The 18,053-nt window shown below is 42.8% G+C and overlaps 1 protein-coding gene across 1 annotated transcript in view; it reads right to left on the reverse strand.

Moving 5' to 3' along the window:
* The window catches only part of SRPK1 (SRSF protein kinase 1), a 36,745-nt gene that overhangs the window by 3,835 nt on the left and 14,857 nt on the right, over positions 1 to 18,053 (reverse strand). The window contains exons 3-15 of the mRNA XM_035121256.2: positions 17,410 to 17,528; positions 12,600 to 12,708; positions 12,140 to 12,227; positions 11,149 to 11,236; positions 10,229 to 10,335; positions 8,005 to 8,170; positions 6,322 to 6,347; positions 5,263 to 5,488; positions 4,489 to 4,917; positions 3,630 to 3,730; positions 2,150 to 2,257; positions 1,479 to 1,548; positions 670 to 762 (exon numbers count right to left, since the gene is read on the reverse strand). Coding sequence (XP_034977147.2) covers positions 670 to 762; positions 1,479 to 1,548; positions 2,150 to 2,257; positions 3,630 to 3,730; positions 4,489 to 4,917; positions 5,263 to 5,488; positions 6,322 to 6,347; positions 8,005 to 8,170; positions 10,229 to 10,335; positions 11,149 to 11,236; positions 12,140 to 12,227; positions 12,600 to 12,708; positions 17,410 to 17,528 — 1,730 coding nt within the window. The remainder of the gene's footprint in view (positions 1 to 669; positions 763 to 1,478; positions 1,549 to 2,149; positions 2,258 to 3,629; positions 3,731 to 4,488; positions 4,918 to 5,262; positions 5,489 to 6,321; positions 6,348 to 8,004; positions 8,171 to 10,228; positions 10,336 to 11,148; positions 11,237 to 12,139; positions 12,228 to 12,599; positions 12,709 to 17,409; positions 17,529 to 18,053) is intronic.

The raw sequence follows: 18,053 nt of genomic DNA on the forward strand, positions 1-18,053 counted from the left end.
AGTGCGCTCCTGATTCCTCCTTTCTAGGGCTGGGTTTAATTAAAGCTGCAGCTACAAAAGAAGCATCTGCTGCTGTTGCCGCTTTCCCTGCTGGAAGCGGAGCTTGCATCTGGTGCTAAATTCAGTGAGAGAGCAAGCCCTCCACATGGCAGGCATCAGCTGCACTCTGGAGCTCCTAAGCGGAACTAATCCAGATGTGGTTTGCATTGGGTGCCAAATTTTAAAGGTGTAGAAAGCAAGCCCTGCTTGAAGATGATCCGTAACTCACAGCAACACTCCACAATTGTTCCTTTACAGCCACGGGTGTACCTGCTCTACACCTGCTCTCTTACAATGTCAGGCGGGCAGGACTTGGGATGAAATGGCATAGTGGGTCAAAATGGGACCTCAGTGGGCCTAATCCGGCCTGTGGGCTGAAGCTTCCTGACCAGCGGCCCAAGGGGCTCCAATGGTTAAAGAAGTTTGACTTTGTTTCCAATGAATGAAAAGTAGAAATGATTATAAGCAAATGGGTAACCCTCCCTGCTGTTGCTCATATACATCAGCAAAGTAAAGGAGCCCTTTTTATTATAACAGAAAACAAACAAGCAAAAGAATAAAAACTAGATATTCCAACTACCCCAGGTCTGGAACCCTCAGCTATTCAACCTCAGATTATTTTCCCCTTACCTTTTTTGGTGAAGAACTCCTTGGAGTATTTTCCAGCCACAATGAGCTTGCGAGGTATTTTCCCCAGAAGTTCTATGATTAATGCAATATGGTCTGTATTCCCCAGGAGAGAGCATGAAAGAAATAATCCATATTAGTTTTAGCACACAATGGCTTTCATCCAGTTGGGATCAATGGGAGAGAAAATCATAAGGAGGCTGACAGGGTGGGGAGGAAAAATGTGCTCCTTCTACCTTCTTCCCTGCTGAATTTGAGTATATGTCCTGTTTCCCCCCCGCCCCCCGGTATTCTATTGCTTTGCCTGCTGGGTCTATCTATTCTGGCAGACATAAATCTGTATATTGGGAATAGTCTTTTTTATGTGTTACCATTCTATTAAGAATATTTCAAGGAACTTAATGCTGTTAAAAACCAACCATTGATTATGTAATAAATGACTAACAGTAACACGCTGGAACAGGCATCCCCAAACTGCGGCCCTCCAGATGTTTTGGCCTACAACTCCCATGACCCCTAGCTAACAGGACCAGTGGTCAGGGAACATGGGAATTGTAGACCAAAACATCTGGAGGGCTGAAGTTTGGGGATGCCTGCGCTGGAACCTAAAACAATCTTTTTAAAAATCTGATGGGTATTGAAAATGAGCTGCGTAATGTACCAGTAGACTCCAGCAGACCAGTATTAAAAGCTCTCAACAGATCTAGATCTCTTTTTCAGGTCTTGCTTTGTAGAGCTAGAACTTCCAACCCCCCTTGCATAGGAACTATGTGCAGAAATAATTTAAAATACTAGAAGTAGTAGGTGCTCACCTTCATCCCTTGAGTAATCTTCTCCAGAGTGAGGCTCAAACAGATAGTCCCCCGTAGCCAGTTCGAAGGCCTGAACAAGGAAATGTCAGACAACTTTCAGGGTCTTTGGGGGGAATACAGTCATTCAGTATAAAAGCCACAATCCTAATCACACATTAGGGTGTAGAAAAAAGGAATCCACTCTAAATTATGGTGCTGAAAGAGTATCATGAATAATTCAGGGTTCTTTTAGTCAACCAATTTTGATTCAAAACAAGGTCCATATCTCAGAGTGCCTTGCTCACCAAAGTGCTGATACTGAACACAGACATATTACTGGTTAGGCTTTAGACCTGTAAATTACTTTGACCATGAAGTCTGAAACAAGCAAGCCTTACCAAACATTGGCAATGTACTGTAGTAATATTTTTTTAAAAGTAAAATGCTTGCTTCTATTAAATGAAAAGCTTCATTTAATTTCTAATAGCCCGCTTCATTTCATTTCAGGGCAGTATGGATATAACAAATGCACGGATACAACACACAACGAAACCAAGAAAACAGCAGACAAAACTTTAAAACGGATTCAAACGTACTACCAGCTTATTGCAATTTAACAGTCATTTAATTATTCCTGCAGAATTCCACAACTGACACCACTTCAAAGATTTAGACAATGTGATTGAACTTACCATGCAGGCTGTACTCCAAATATCAGCTGGGGTGCTATAACCGGCTCCAATTAGTACTTCCAAGGATCGGTATTGCCGTGTCTGAATGTCCTCAGTGAAATGTTTATGCTTTGGGTTTAAGATGAGAGATCAGAGGAGATTCCAGAGACCATGTAGAGTATGTACTAGGCAATGAATATGTCTCAGAAATAAATCCCAGCAAATTCAATGGCATGTATAGGCACTAGCTGATGTCAACAGAGCCCCTAGTGTTGCTATTAGAGGACAGATCTGCAAGATGTAACATAGCTCTCAATTATCTGGTGCTCATTCCTTTACTTGGTCTGCCCTCCCTCACCCTCATCTTCCCTTCTGCCTACCCCAGTGCTAATTAGGATGCTATACAGCATCAACAAAGGCTTGCGATCACTTTTGTGGTTCTAATATGGGGCTGAGACAAACTTGGGTACTCAATTTGAAGAAGCACCTTGGAAATCAATGTGCCAAAAAAAAAACCCTGACTCTATCTATCCTTGAGTCCAGTCTCAAACATGTTTTGAGATGAATCTGTACTGCTGCCAAACAGAGGATTACTGGATCACTCCCTATGGAATGCTGGGTGCCTGTTGATCACAGCACATGTATTACCACAAGTGATGCTCATATAAAGTGGTACAGACCTTTTGGTTTCAGGTATTACAGGAAATCTCTGCTATTGTATCACAAATTGTACCTTCCTTGCCACAGCGGGCCCTGCTCTCTTATCTTTCCAGAGGAGATGTGTGAACTTCTGTATCAGGAGTTTATTCTTTTTCTTTTGCTGGCTGTGAAGCTGTAGGTTGCTCAGCATTGGAACCAGAGCTCCCCCTTCACTTTGGAGGAACGGTGGAACCAAATTTGGAACCTTCCATTATTAGAAAAGCCAACTTACATAATCAGGCTATGTACAGGCTTGATTGAAGTGGACAGATTAGTTTAGAATACTGCTTGCATACACTGACCCCCCTGGTAACCAACTAACTTGCTGCAATGAACTGATCCAACAGTGTCACATGAACTCTCAATGTTACATTGAAGATGTGCCGCCTGTAAGAAGCTAGATCTCACTTCTCATTGTAGTCAGCGTATTTTTCAATACCACTACTAACAGTACCACTACTTCGTCAGATACATGTGCATGCACACGGAGGCTTATACCCAGAAGAAACTTAGTTGGTCTCTAAGGTGCTACTGGACAATTTTAAAATTTTATTTATTTATTTCGACTGCGCCAGACCAACACAGCTACCTACCTGAATCTAGTACCACTACTGTTTGGTTTCCTGCTTATTTGGTGGGAATGTGGGGGATCTGTATGAGTGTCTGTGAGTAAGATACAAATTTTTAATAAACAGCATTAATGGGGGGAAATATAAGAGGTATGTTTGCTACATTCACCTGAGCTAACTGCAAAGAGAGATAGCAGTTTCTGTAACAGTATGGAAAGAGCTTTAAAACTTACCACCCAGCACGCATTTCCTAGGTCAGCTATCTTCACTTTGAGCTTATCTGCATTCCCGGGCTCAAGAGGATTAAGGAGGAAATTTCCAGCAGCCGATTTTCCTAGGCACAGCACAAACAATAGCCAGTTAACTACACATGGACAGGCCCACCATCTGCCACGCAAATTCTAAAAGCATCATTGCTTATTAGAGTACTAGTTACTCCTTGTCTGGAGTCAAGTATTAAAATTCCACACCAATGAGTTGGTTTGGATGTCACTATAAACCGTGGCTTAATGCAACAGGAAATACACAAGCCTTGAGCTCATGTGCTTCCCCCTCCTCCTTCAGTGCTACTGTAAGTGGAAGACCAGAAGCTCTTGCTTCCGTTTGTGATCAATCACAGCTTGTCACTTATTCTAAACCTGGCAAATTGTGGTTGACTTCTAACTATTTAACTTTTAGAATCTTCAAGCCATATGTTATGGAGAAAGGAAGAACTTTGACAGTTCTCTTTTCTTAGAACCAGGGCCAGCTCTAATAGGGAAGTTTTCACTTCACAATAAAGCACAGTGTAATGGACAGAGAATAAATCAAAGCCAACTCACGCCCTGTCTAATCTCACCTCAGACTTTGCTGGATGACTTTAAACAAGCCATTATCTGGCTTCTCCCTGCCTCTCCCTTCATACAGGGGAAAAACAATACTAGCGTGCTTGATAAGGAATGCTACTGAAAGATTATCATGATCATGTGTGGGAAGTGCTTTGAAAACTTAGGGAATGTTGATAATATATCAACATGATTGTGGCATATTCCATAACACGGTTTGCGTCAAAATTGCACAATTTGTTGCTTATACAGAACCCATGTTCTGTACCTTGGCTGTTCTCAGATGACTCATTATTCTCATTCTCATCCTCCGAACGGATTTCTGCCCTGATGCTCTCTTGCAAATGGCTGATCTGCTGTTCACTAAAATACTGGTCGTCGCTTGAAGTTGCTTGGCATATCATTGAATCTGCAACCTCCGAAATTAAGGGCTTGCAGGAGTCTGATATTCTGGCTTCTGGGACACCGTTACTTTGGTTGTAAGCACAGCTTTCCTCCTCTTCCTCCTCCTCCTGCTCCTGAGAGGGCCTGCTGCAATCATTGGCATTGTGAAGGTCTTCCTCGAGTCTCACTGACACTTGGTTGATGGACTCTGAGAAGGCAGCCATTTGCACCACTCCATTACAGTTGATCTCTGTTATGCATTTCTCAACTCCTTCCATTAAGACAGCTTGCTCTGATACAAGGGAAATGTCATCTAGATAAAACAGAAAAACCAGAAAACCTATTGAGGAGGATGGAGTTATAACTAAACATGTCTTAATGACTAGTGATTAGGTATTAAGTGCTAACAGTATCCAATACTGCAACTGTTCTAACCACTTATAAACAGTGGCTTAAGATGTCCACTACATATGCTGGGAAAATGCAAATTTTTATGCTAACAATAATGATCTGTTAATATTTTCTTTTCCTGTAGAGTTTTTATCGTTACTTGTGTTATGTTTAATGTCTATTGATGATTATGTTAAAACCTCCTCCCTTTCAAAGGATGCATTATTACCAAGTACACCCAAAGCACATATTTTCTAGAAATCCACACCTGTCTTTTCTGGCAGCTCTTCATCTGGAGGGCTCTCTTTTAAGAGCAGCTCAAGTGGCTGTGGAATTTCTTGCTGCTCCTCTTGCTGCTCCTCAGGCCCTGCTTGCAGAGGGATTGCTTCCTTCTCCATCTCCTCAATTTCCTGAATTCGCTTCTCCAGAAGCTCCGCTTGTCGTTTCTGTTTCTTTTTCAATTTCTTTTTCTTATTTTTCGACATTTTGTCAGCCTGTAGGGTAATTGCAAATACACAGGAGTTCAATTTGGCTCATTTTCAGGTTTGCAAGTAAAGGATTGCCACCATAAATCCAGTCTTTCAAACAAACCTCAATCCTATTCTCATAATTCTAGTATGTGCTTGTTAATGATGCACTCCTAAGCTTACTCAGAATTCCTACAGAGTTCAATGGCACTCCCATGTAAGAGGATATAGGATTGCGGCCTAAGTGCAAATTGGAAGATGTCAAACAAAGCCTCTCTGTGGTGAGCACTCTTGGGTGGCAATACCATTTACATAGCAGAAAAATTATCCATAATTATTCTTCCTTGTGCAAATTGCTAGTACTCATTGATAATAACTGACCACATTCTAGATCAGGCATAGGCAAACTCAGCCCTCCAGATGTTTTGGGACTGGGAATTGTAGTCTCAAAACATCTGGAGGGCCGAGTTTGCCTATGCCTGTTCTAGATATTTCAGATATTAAACAAGGAACCTTTGTGCACTACAGACCAGCTCACATCATACTTATTTCATTCAAGTGAGCAGTATGTGTTCATACAAATAAATATAAGATACAAACAGAAAAATCATAGATTGGGTCATCAGAAATTCCTGCAATTGCAGTAGCTAGAAAAATAGCCAAACTATTAACAGTACAACTAAGGCAAAGAAGTGTAACCATTAAGAGAACTGAAATAAATGAAGTGTATATGGCAGCATGCTAAAATCTGAGCCCCTGGAATGGTGGGGAACTGCACTGGAACTGCTCTGTAAAAATACAGTGTACATCCGAATGCAAAGTTTAACTCATTTGTAACATGCACAAGTTATCACACTTACTGGTTTGGGCTGTGGTGCAGTACTCACTGTGAAGTAAAAAAGAAATACAATTAATAAGCCTGTAATCATGCTATTGAAGTGGCATACTACTCAAACTATTCTATAGTTAACAGAAAACTACTTCTGCAACATGACTGCTGTATAGAAAAAAAGGAAAACGTTCTCATCAAGTTATCAACAGATTAAATTCCAACACTGAGTAGCATTAGGAGACAGGCATCTACTTAAATCACTCCTGCAACACCGAGAAGCTGTTCCAAACACTAAATTGTTACCTTCTTATGGAAGCAGAGAGAACTCGATGTCAGATTATTATACATAACAACAATTATGTTATCAATTGCCGGGCCACTCAACCGTTTTCAAAGTAAGGGGAATAATTATATGCAAGTGAGGCAACACAGCAGCACGTACACACTATTTTTAAAAGTGAACTGAGATGACACATACGTAAGTCAAGAGTGCATCAAGTCCACTTCAAGTTCCAGCAATTTCCAATTAACTACAGTCATACCTTGGAAGCAAAACCGCCTAGTTCTCAAACGTTTTGGCTCCTGAACGATTGAAATCTGGAAGTGACTGTTCTGGTTTTCTAATGTTCTTTTGGAAGCCGAATGTCCGACGGGGCTTCCGCGGTTTCCAATTGGCTGCAGGAACTTCCTGAGCCAATCAGAAGCCGCGCTTTAGTTTTCGAATGTTTTGGAAGTTGAACAGACTTCCGGAACGGATTCCGTTTGACTTCCAGGGTGCAACTGTACTTGAAATAGTAAGCCACAGGTGGTCAGCTGACAGCCCACAAAAATAAAATTCTTTGGCCCCTGGCAGACCAATAATGTTTAATCAAGGGGTAAAAATGTTTAATAGACAAGAAAGAGTCTGACCACCGGAGAAGGACAGGGTTGTGACCCCTGGACTTTTTGAAAACTGACTGGTCTTGAAGAATACAGATACAGCAAGATATTAAACAGTTGTTATGGCTACTGCTCTCTAACCATACTCTTAGATGAAAGCTTCAGGTACAGTGTACCACCTTGGCTGGTGACTGAAAAGGATGGAGTTCATGTAGTCTCAATAAAACACCACAGATTTGGTGGAGACCAAATTGGGAACACCCTCCGCGCTTTTACCATTAGTCAATGCCCTTCAAAAGTAATCCTGAGATACCGTTGCACAGCTCTTTGGCAGCACCAGGGAGGATTCAATTTCTATATCAGATTTGTCTTAAAAGATTGAACACCTATAATAGTAAAGCCACTTAATGGAGAGTCTACTTATACATAATATATACGGAATGTATGATGGAAAGAATTTTTAAACTCTCTGGAGAATACAAAAGACTGAGGAAGGCATATCCAAGATGCACCTCACTGCGGAGGTCTTCTGAATTGAATTTCTATAAACTCCTTTATACACAACGCAACAGAAGTTGGCCTATCATTAATTTAATTACATGAGATCAGAAACGGCATTTTAAATAATGCTCCAGAGTGGCAATTTACACACTTTTCATGAGCTCTTTACGGAACCATACAGCTAGTGCTGCAATGAATATCTATTTTATAGACAAACTAAAATGATGTTCCATATCAATCGTGTTGAGGGTGAGCTAGACAGATAATATTTGTCATATCCTAACAACCTACTTCAGAATGAACTGAATTTAAGCTAAAACATAAAAAGCACCTGCAGAGCCAGAAGGAGGGGGGGCTCCAGATCTCTGCCACTCTGTTGCTTCTGCAGCCAGCCTGCGGATATACTGGTCATTAACACACAGCAGAATGTTCTCTGGTTTAATATCAGTGTGGATAATCCGACACTTGGCGTGCAAATAGTCCAGTCCTTGCAAAACCTGCAGAGAACAAACGACAAAGAAAAGTCACATACAGGTGACAAAATGTCATTGTGTAACTTCCAAAGTATACCGAAGAGCCAGGATCTGGTAGTTGTGGTGCACAATGTGACCGAAAGCTTCATTTTATTATGAAGCAAGCAGTGAAAAAGCCAGGTTACTATGGAAACTATAGCAAAATGAGCGTTCTTTACTTGATCTTCAACCTACTGTTGCTGAAGGCATAATTCCCATTCATTTTAGCACTATTCTTCTACTCTAGGCTTCCTCATCCTTCCCAGCTTTAATTTCTTCTTGAAGCATCAATTACAAATGGGACTTGCAACAAAGCATTGCACAACACCTGTGTGTGTGTGTTATAAAATGAGATGATGCCTCCAGTATTATATGTTAATGTACAAGTGTGTGATAAATGAAGGGAAGATACATTTTACAGCCTGAACAACACACCCAGTCAACCTTACATGGGAATAAGTCCCATTAGGGCTTGTTTTCAAATAAGGATACTGTCAGGGAGTTGTTGCGGCTACTCCTGAGTAAAGACGCTCCAGTCCGTTGTGTCTTTAAAGGTTTTATTGTGCATACTATTTACAGTGCAGAGATAGCAGAAAACATGACCTCCTAGTCACTCTCAGAACCCGGCAATGCCGTCCATCGGCTTCGGGGCCAGCATAATAACCTGGGCACCCCAAAACGCCGCCCCTTCGCCCTGCGTTTGGGCGCACGCCTCAATTTGGGCGCCGGAAGGAGCGGTGCCCCTTCTTCCCTTTGCTGGCTGGAGCAGTGCCTGGGCTCAGACGCCTCCCTGAGCCGTCCCTCCTCCACTTGTTGGTCAGAGTGGTGCAGGGGCTCTGATGCCTCGCTGAGCCCTTCCTCCACCACCTGTTCCCCAGAGCGTTGCCAGGGCTCTGATGCCTCGCTGAGCCTTCCCTCCTCCATTCCGCTCCCCCCTGACCCGCTGCTAGCGCTGTCGTTGGGCGAAGTGCTGGTTAGGATGATTGGGGGGGGAGGCTCCCTGTAGGGAGTCCCCCTGACAGATACCTATGCTCAGGTCAGGCCCTTGAGTGGAGGCACCACTGTGACATATTGGGATGTCCATTTGGCAGCACTTTGCCAACTCCTTTTGCGTATCACCTAATGACTCGAGGGGCTGTTCCGTACTCACAGAATGAAGCAGCAGCAGGTCAGTGTGGATCTTTGGTTCCACCTCCTTTAGTTGCACCCATTAGGGACCAGGGCAACACCCCACCTATTACCCTAGTTAGGTGTTGTCACTCCATCTCCTCTTCACTTCTTCCCACAGCCAAAGTGTGGGGCAGAGAGAAGTGAGCAAACAAATGATCCATCATCACCATCCAGCCTTTTGTTCCTCTCTCTCTCTCTCTCTCTCTCTCTCTCTCTCTCTCTCTCTCTCTCTCTCTCTCTCTGTGTGTGTGTGTGTGTGTAAGGCAGTTGGGGGGTGGCACCCACCTGCCTCGGTTAGTAACAAGAGTGCCCACATCTTCCCATTGTTTCACTCAAGCTGTGTCTTCCTCCCTAAGTTAACCCACCCAAAAGATTCCCTCCCCCTCAACACACACACACACTTTTTATATGTGCCTGATCGGAGCAAAAAAAAAAAAAATGCTCCTGGAGCAGTAAAGCGCACATACACAGTCCATTGCTTCCACTTTGGGGAACTGTGCTGCCTTTTTAGAAGAGTGCCTCGTGGGTTCCTGTGATATGCAATAACCTACCCTGTTTTGCTGCCAAGTCAATCAGAACAGGATCACTGATTCTGCTATTAGACAGAAAGCATGAAAAAACTCTTGAACTGGCCTACTGATTCACAGCAGTTTCCTGTTATCCTTAAATACTGCGTGAAGGACATGATCTTGGGATCCTAGAGCACGTGATGTACAGGATATCCACCAATGAGAAGTCATTGTTACAATTTTGATCTATTCCACCAGCCAAAAGTGCAGCAACTGACATCACAGAGAGTCTCCAGCACCAAACTCTTGACGGAAAACATTTTTTAACAAAATTAGTCCCAAATGTTGTGTATATATAACATGCCTGGTGGATGATTCTTTTTACGCAGAGTAGTGGAAGACCCTGATAATTTGATTTGATGATCCATTTCAGAAGATGGTGCCCTAAAACTTCAAACACCATACAAATATCTGAAGCTGAGTCAAGGCTGAATTTCCCGGAACATTTACAATGTCAGCTATTGCTGAATACATAGCAACACGAAAAAAAAAGAAATTTCATGCTTAGTTATTGCGTACATACCCATTTCCCCGACTTTCTGCATGCAGTTTTCTAGAATAGCTACACTTTGTGGCAATTTTACACAGCAGCCGCCGGTGGTGTGGCATTCCTCACGTGGCTTCCCCATGCCATGCACTGCTGCCAGTTACCAAGAGGGAGAGGTAAGGCAATGGGGTGCTTGGTATGGGTGCAGTGGTGGAGTCAGCCCACTGCTCCCCCCCCACTGCACATGCACTGCACTCCCTGCCCCTCCCCCCAGTAACCAGCAGCAATATGTGACATTGGGAAGCCAGATGAGCAAGGCTGTAACATCCACCCAATTACTGGTATTGCACCAGAAAGTATTCCAATTATTAATACAGTAGTCCTATGAATTTTCACTGGTAAATTCCACACACACTGGGATACAGAAATATCGTAAGGTGGTACAGATGAAGCTAAAGCCATATCAGTGGGGAAACCCAAACAATACTCTCACTTTTTTCAAATTGTCTTCTGAAGGCTCTTGCCACTCAGAATTAGAAAGGAAACCTTTTTGTAGGTTGCTTTCTTTATATGGCTGAAGGAAACTGAAAACATACTTGTGCCAAACGGCTACGATTTCATGTTGTGAATTTCATCACTGTGTAATACAATCATTTGTTTTAGCCCAGTATTTTATTAAATCCCACATTTTGCTGGACTAAAGATCGCAGAAGAGTCTGGCTTTATTAAAAGGATACGGGAACCATTTACTCCTGAGATTTTGAAGTCATCTAATAACTGAACTACTCTCTCTCTGTTTGGGTCGTCTGGGTCAGTGTTGCGGACCTGTAGGGTCAGGGAAAATCAAACAGCACAAAAAAGTCATTTAATGCAGGTTCTGACTTTATCAAATCCCATAGGTTTCCAAGACACTCTCCAGATTCTCACCCCACATTCTTATTTAGCAAATCAAACAATCAATTTATGTTAGCATTTCTGACTATTAATGAGCAACCATGTCCATACTAACCTTGCCTTATGCCCCAGCCGGGTGAGTGGGGGGAACCGTTCTTTAATCAATTCCTAAACAACTGTCTAAGTAGCTGTATTAATGCTGTTACTTCTCATGAGCCTGCATTTACCTTTCCCTCCCTCCATAAAAATGACTGAAAATGTACTGCTGGATACATGAAAGTAAGATTATCAGCTAAGGTAATGGGATGACATACCTACAACTAATGACACCAATAGCAAACCAAACTTGAGATGAATTACCCACTTGCAATAATTACAATAGCCATATCTTTAAGTGCCAGGCAGAAACTTTCATCTCTAACCAAGCCTTTGACCTTTAATTATCTGTGGCCTTTTAGAAGTGTGTGGGATGCTTTAAATGTATTCCACCCCTCCTAGGTTTTAAAATATCTCTTGTGAGTTTTTGTTTTTTTTGTCTGTTTGGCTGGTTGGTTGTAAGTTGCTTTGGGCTGCCTTGGGCAAGATAAAACGACTAACCAATTTAATAAATAATCTTATGCCATCTTTTAAAATGCTCTGGAAACAGAGAGAAAAATAGACCTTTACAGATTAAAGAAAAATAATAATAAATGCCTAACCTAATCCTGTGTACAGCATTCCCCTTTGTATCTAGTATGGAGCAAGAGATTATATCCTGGCTGGGAGCCATTTGCCGATATTTTTAAAGGATATAATTTGAAATTGAATCATAATCATCTACTTGTGGATACTCACAGATTTCAGCAGTTTGATTTCATCCAATGCTGTTTCTGTGTAGTGTTCGGCACTCTTTACAACTTTCATTGCCACAAACCTCTTCCCCCTAAGTGGACAAAAAGTTTAGTACTAAACTGCCTTCAGGAATCAGATAACATTAACAGAAAAAGACCTGAAGGCTCAGGATCATTTCCTACAAAATACAAAAGCAGGTTCTCTGTCACTCCTGAATGCATAATTTCCCCCGAGTTCAATAAAAAGTAAACTTGAAGAAATAATATGCAAGGGGGAATATGAATCAGTTTTCAGTTTGTACATAGAACTGTTACCATGTTATTATTTTTTTAAAAAAAGCATGAGATGAAACCTCTGGATTTGAAAACAAGGAGGAACATTCTGAGGAAAAATCTCACGTTGCTGGTCTGTAACAATATTCTGTGCAATTAGCAGAAATTCCTTCCAAAAAGCAAAGACTTACTGGATGTCCCATGATAACCACACTGTAGAAAAGTGTCCCCATCCCAGCTTCCGGATCACATGGTATCTTCCATTGAACAGATCCCCTATTTTAACAAGATGGTAGCCTCCTAGGAAATGTAAAAAGAGTTATTGGGTCAAGAACCCTCAGTGATACTGAGGAACTCACAGGTCAATCTAAGCACCTGCCACTTTTAATCTCTCTTAAAAACAAAAGAAAAAAGCACCTTGAGAGCATACAATTGTTGGTAGAACCATGCAATTTCTTCATTTTGGATATCATGCAAATAAATCCTGACAGCTTATCCTATATAATAAAGTGCAAGTGTCTCCGCGTCCAGTCCCTGTGTCCGTGGGATTGCGCTACTGCGCATGCGCCCCACGGACAGCCATTGGGACTTGGAGACTTCGGACGGGATAAACCAGGACCGTGAGAGAGATTACATGCTTGCATATACACAACCATACAAAAAAAAGTGTGCGGCTTCCCCTTGCCTCTGCTGCGCCACGGAAGGATCTCTCTCTTTCCTCCTGGTTTTTTCTCCGTTAGAGGGGAAGGAGAGGAGGCAGGCGTGTGCCGGTGAAAGGGAAAGGGAGGGTGTGGATAGAGAGAGAGAGAAAGAGAGAGAGCCGCGACTGATGTGGCTGCTGGGCTGAAGGATCGTTTAGCCGTTACTGAGGGGCGAAAGCAGGAGAGCGGGCGGGCGGGCGCACCCGCGGGGGGAGAGGGAATTAGTCCCTGGAAGTGTGTGTGGATTTTTTTTTTGGGGGGGGGGTTGGAAGGGCTGCTGCAACTGGGACCAGCGAGGGGAGAGAGAGAGGAGGAGGAGGAGGAGGAGGAGGAGGAGGAAAAAGAGGGTGGGAAATGGGGAGGGAGAGAGGAAGCTGAGGAGGCAGCTAGCTGGGACGGGGAAGGGACTGAGTGAGGGGCTGAGATGGTGGCGGTGGGTGAGTCACCGGGGGGGTGGACCCCGCTAATTAATTCTAGCACCCGTTAATTTAACGGGCTTCATGATACTAGTCAAATAATAATACCACACACAATATAGAATAGATCAGGCATCCCCAAACTTCGGCCCTCCAGATGTTTTGGACTACAATTCCCATCTTCCCCAACCACTGGTTCTGTTAGCTAGGGATCATGGGAGTTGTAGGCCAAAACATCTGGAGGGCCGCAGTTTGGGGATGTCTGGAATAGATGGTGTGTTTTTCCTTCTCAGCTTCTGCAGAGAAAACAGCTCTACAGTGTGCTATTCCTCTCCGTGGGAAGGATAAGCAGACCAGCATGGCTATGTGCAGGTGGTACAATCCCATTGGGAACACTCAAATCTCTCGATTTTCTTACTAGATATACTCCACAATAAGAAAAAAATACTTTTTTAAAACACTACTCTTTAAGGAACTTCAAATGCCACATTAGCTATGAGTTCTGGAATTGGGAGAGACATAATGCATTGCTAACTGCTCTCTCCTTGCAGTAGCAAGAACATTTGGATTTAATAATGCTTTTCTTTCCCTCCGTAAGAACAGGAATGCTACCCTGGGATTTTCTTTATTTGGTGAAGCACATGATGACACACCACTTGGCTGCAACTGCAGCTGAAAGGGGATGTTGATTTGTAAGGTCTAGTCACAATATTAAGAAGACCTGGTGGCTACTCTTCAAATCTCTTCATAAGATGCTGGGCTCATAACAGAATGACTCAGCTAAAGCACAGCAATATCCTTAAAGAATGAGAGCCTAGCATGTCTCTAAGGTTTCCATGATGAGAAGCCTTAGCTATGGGATAAGAGAATGATCTGATGGGTAATCTGCTCAGTATTAAGGTCATACTGAGAACATGCCAATTCTATGTGCTACTACAGTTGCGCATGTTTCATTTATTGCATTTGTTAGCCATCTTTTTTTTTTAAAAAGTATTTTCTTAATTGGAGGTCACCTACTGAATTCAGGAGGATTCCCAGGTTGTGTCCTTGGACTTGCAGGCAAAGTGCAACCCCACATCCAGAGCCAATTGAACCCTCTTTCTGGAGAAGACCAACTCCCCAGCCACAGTATCTCCATTTTGTCTGAATTAAATTTCAGTTTGGCTGCCCTTGTTCATGTTAAAATTGCCTCCAGATAAATAATTGACCACTAGTTTATTAATAGAAGCCAACAGAGATGCATACATTCAAGCCCTGCCTTTGTTCAAAGAGCCTACTCAATATTTATCAAAAACAATCTAGAGAGAAGACGGGCCTGGTGGGCCTGGTTGCCAGTTGATGTATGAAGGTGTATGTCGTTGAATTACTGACTTTGATACTTATCCCTGGACCTTGACGATGCTGGATTAAGAAAAATTATGACCTATGTGAGCTCCTATTAAAGAGCTCCCGTACACCAATCTGCCAATGCATTCTTAACCCCTTCTCACATTACCTTTGTACTACGGTTGCCACCACTACGGTGAACTGGAAAGGGTCCAACCGTGTGGGAAGCTGCATATCTGAAGAGGTTCACATATCATCCTAACCACCTGAATGGCATCATCAGCCAACCCAAATCAGCTCACCTCAAATAGGAGCTACCTCACACAAAAACAATTCATTTTCTGACATTCACGCCAGGCAACTACATCACTGTGATCCATGAGGGCAGCACATCCATTTACTTGTCACACCTACACACATACTTCACGACAGCATCAAGCATTGTTTCCAATTGTGTGAACCTGCTTTTTAACAAGAAGGAAAGCTAACAATGCCATCTCATACATTACTACAAAAATGTCCCATTAAATTAAAAGATGCTTGCTCTCAGGTATACACAAAGGGGAAACAGCCAACCTCCCACCAAGAAATGGCTCGGTGAACGTATTTCCTTGAAGCCTGGTTTGTTCAGCATGGGGAGTTTGTTATTAATTTTTAAAATATATTTCTGGATCACTATATTGGATTAGATAATGCAAGGACTATAATGCAAGAACTATCAAAGCAGGCTTGTTTTTGAACACTTGCTTGGTCGCCATGGGCAACAAGGAATTTCATCCAGGCAAGTGACTGGGCTGCTGGAGGATCGATGGAGTGCTTCAACCCTTCTCTGGTAGCTTGCTTGGGCTTGGAGGAGAGTTCCAGGGGTGGGGGTGGGGGCTGAGCACTCATTCCCTTCTCCAGCATCCTTTCTATGCTGGGCTTCTACGGTGGGGGAACTGCCTCCTTCTGTCAAGCAAATAAACCAGGCAGACTGACAGGAGGCAGAAGTCTGAACACTCCATCCCTCTTCTGATAGCCCACTGCCATTCCAAGCTAGCTGACAATGGGTAAGCCCCCTCCTGCGTGTTCAGCATTAAAAGCAGGAGGGTTCGCATCAGGCTGTTCCTTCCCTCTTGCTACCAGTCTACCATGTTTTCATATAGAGGCACAGCAGGTGACACTCTCCCCCCGCACACGTCTAGCATAGAACACGCTGGCTGGCAACAGAAAGACAGAGATCCATGCCTTTGCTGCCAGCCTGCTAAATTTCTATGCCGGGCACACAGCACACCCACACAAAATGAAGGCAGTGGAGACATGACATGTTTTTCATTCAGTTTATTCTACTGAGCGGGATGCTAACTAGAGTCAGGATTGGGCAGATACAGTCAAGAGTCAGGATTGGGCAGATACAGTCAAGTTTGCAACATTTTACCATTGAGAATTCCGTGATGTGAAGGTAGACGTATAGTATTTAAGTGGAGGAAATGACTGTTCTTTGCCAATTCCTGAATGATACTATGTCAGTGCTTTATATATAGCAAGAGGACCCAAAATGTACAGATTTATATGGTAATTAGAGAAAGCACGATCTCGGCACCTGAAGAGCACCAATAGCTTTCTCTAAGTGTTGGCAGATATCCAAAGGTACCAGTACAAATTGAATTGCCTCACCCAGTATTCTCTAGCACACACTGGGGGTCCTATACTGAGCTTCCTGCAAACTATGGATTGCAGATAGCAGATAGTAACTACCCTTGGGAATGCAGTCTCCCTCTGACTAGAACAATCCCCCCCTACTTATTCCAAATTCTACCACTGCATTGGGTTAATCCAGTGTTGCCCCTGGCATTCTCCATGAGGATGATGTTGCTTTGGAATATCACCCATCACCCTGCTGGAGAGGCCTACCAGACAACTACATAGTTTTAATTTTAGGCAATACATGAAGATACCTCTTCATGTACTACTTTTCACTCACCGTGCTTATGGGCTATTAGGCTTTGTTTATTTCCTGGTTTCCTGATGAATTTTACAGCTCCTAAAGCTCTATTTTTTGTTATTGTTATGTTTTTATTTCTGATGTTTATTATGCAGTTTTGATGTTAACTTTAATTTCAGTTGTAAATATGGAGCATATTTTAAATAGAAAGCTGGAGAAGTAGTAAAAAGTTAAATAAATAAAAATACTGAGAAATACCTTAAGCAATCATATGTCTTGATGTATTAACTTAGATTTGCTAAACAAACAAGGAGGGCATAGTCTGGTAGATAACTGGTCTTACAAGAGGAAGCATTAGTCTATCAAGTCCCCATAGATCAGGCACCCCCAAACTGTGGCCCTCCAGATGTTTTGGCCTACAACTCCCATGATCCCTATCTAACAGGACCAGTGGTCGGGGAAGATGGGAATTGTAGTCCAAAACATCTGGAGGGCCGAAGTTTGGGGATGCCTGCCATAGATGAGTTCCTTTTTCTATCTACAAAGCAAAGTCACTTACTGTACCAAACCAGGTTTTCAACTTAATTATTGGTCTAAAATTATGATGCTCAAATTGTAAAATAAAACCTCTCACCTTTGCAGTAATCATTGGGATCTTCCTGCTCGTCATCATCTGATCCCAGGATTTCCTCTTCTTGTTCAGGAAGATCATTCTCTGAATGGGTAGCAGGGCCTCGATGATGGGTTTCTGGCCTAGGAGACATCGTAAGTTCGTAAGTTGTAAGCTTTTTACTGTGTGTACTTAGAGCAAGGGAAGAAAGAATATGCAATGACTAAAATGCAATTTGAGTTTGGATGATGATAGGCAAAAGAAATGTTCTTTTTTTTTTTTAACTGAAATACGGATGCATCACATCTATCTCAGATCACTTTGGTTGGAACAAACCCTCTCAGCAGATACAACTTGTGCAGACAGCTCCACATGTGCAGCAAGTACCGACACTCAAATTAGTACAGTTTCAAAAGATAACCAGTCACACCAATGTCTACAGCTGTTTCCATGGAGGATCAAATGTTGCACAGCAGCAGTATACCAATCACTCCCACTACGATTATGCCAGGAATTTGCCTTGCTCAGTCATGGGGAGGGAGTCAACTGCACTTTTACCAGGTACAGCAGTGCCTTGTGATGCATTTTGTCTGTAGCAGAAGGTCCTAAGCTGGAGGCGCTGGGCCAAATGACTGCCCAAAAAATGCCAATCAAGAGGCGAGAGTGGC

The sequence above is a fragment of the Zootoca vivipara genome, chromosome 7, assembly GCF_963506605.1.
Source record: "Zootoca vivipara chromosome 7, rZooViv1.1, whole genome shotgun sequence".
NCBI classification, from domain to species: Eukaryota; Metazoa; Chordata; class Lepidosauria; order Squamata; family Lacertidae; genus Zootoca; species Zootoca vivipara.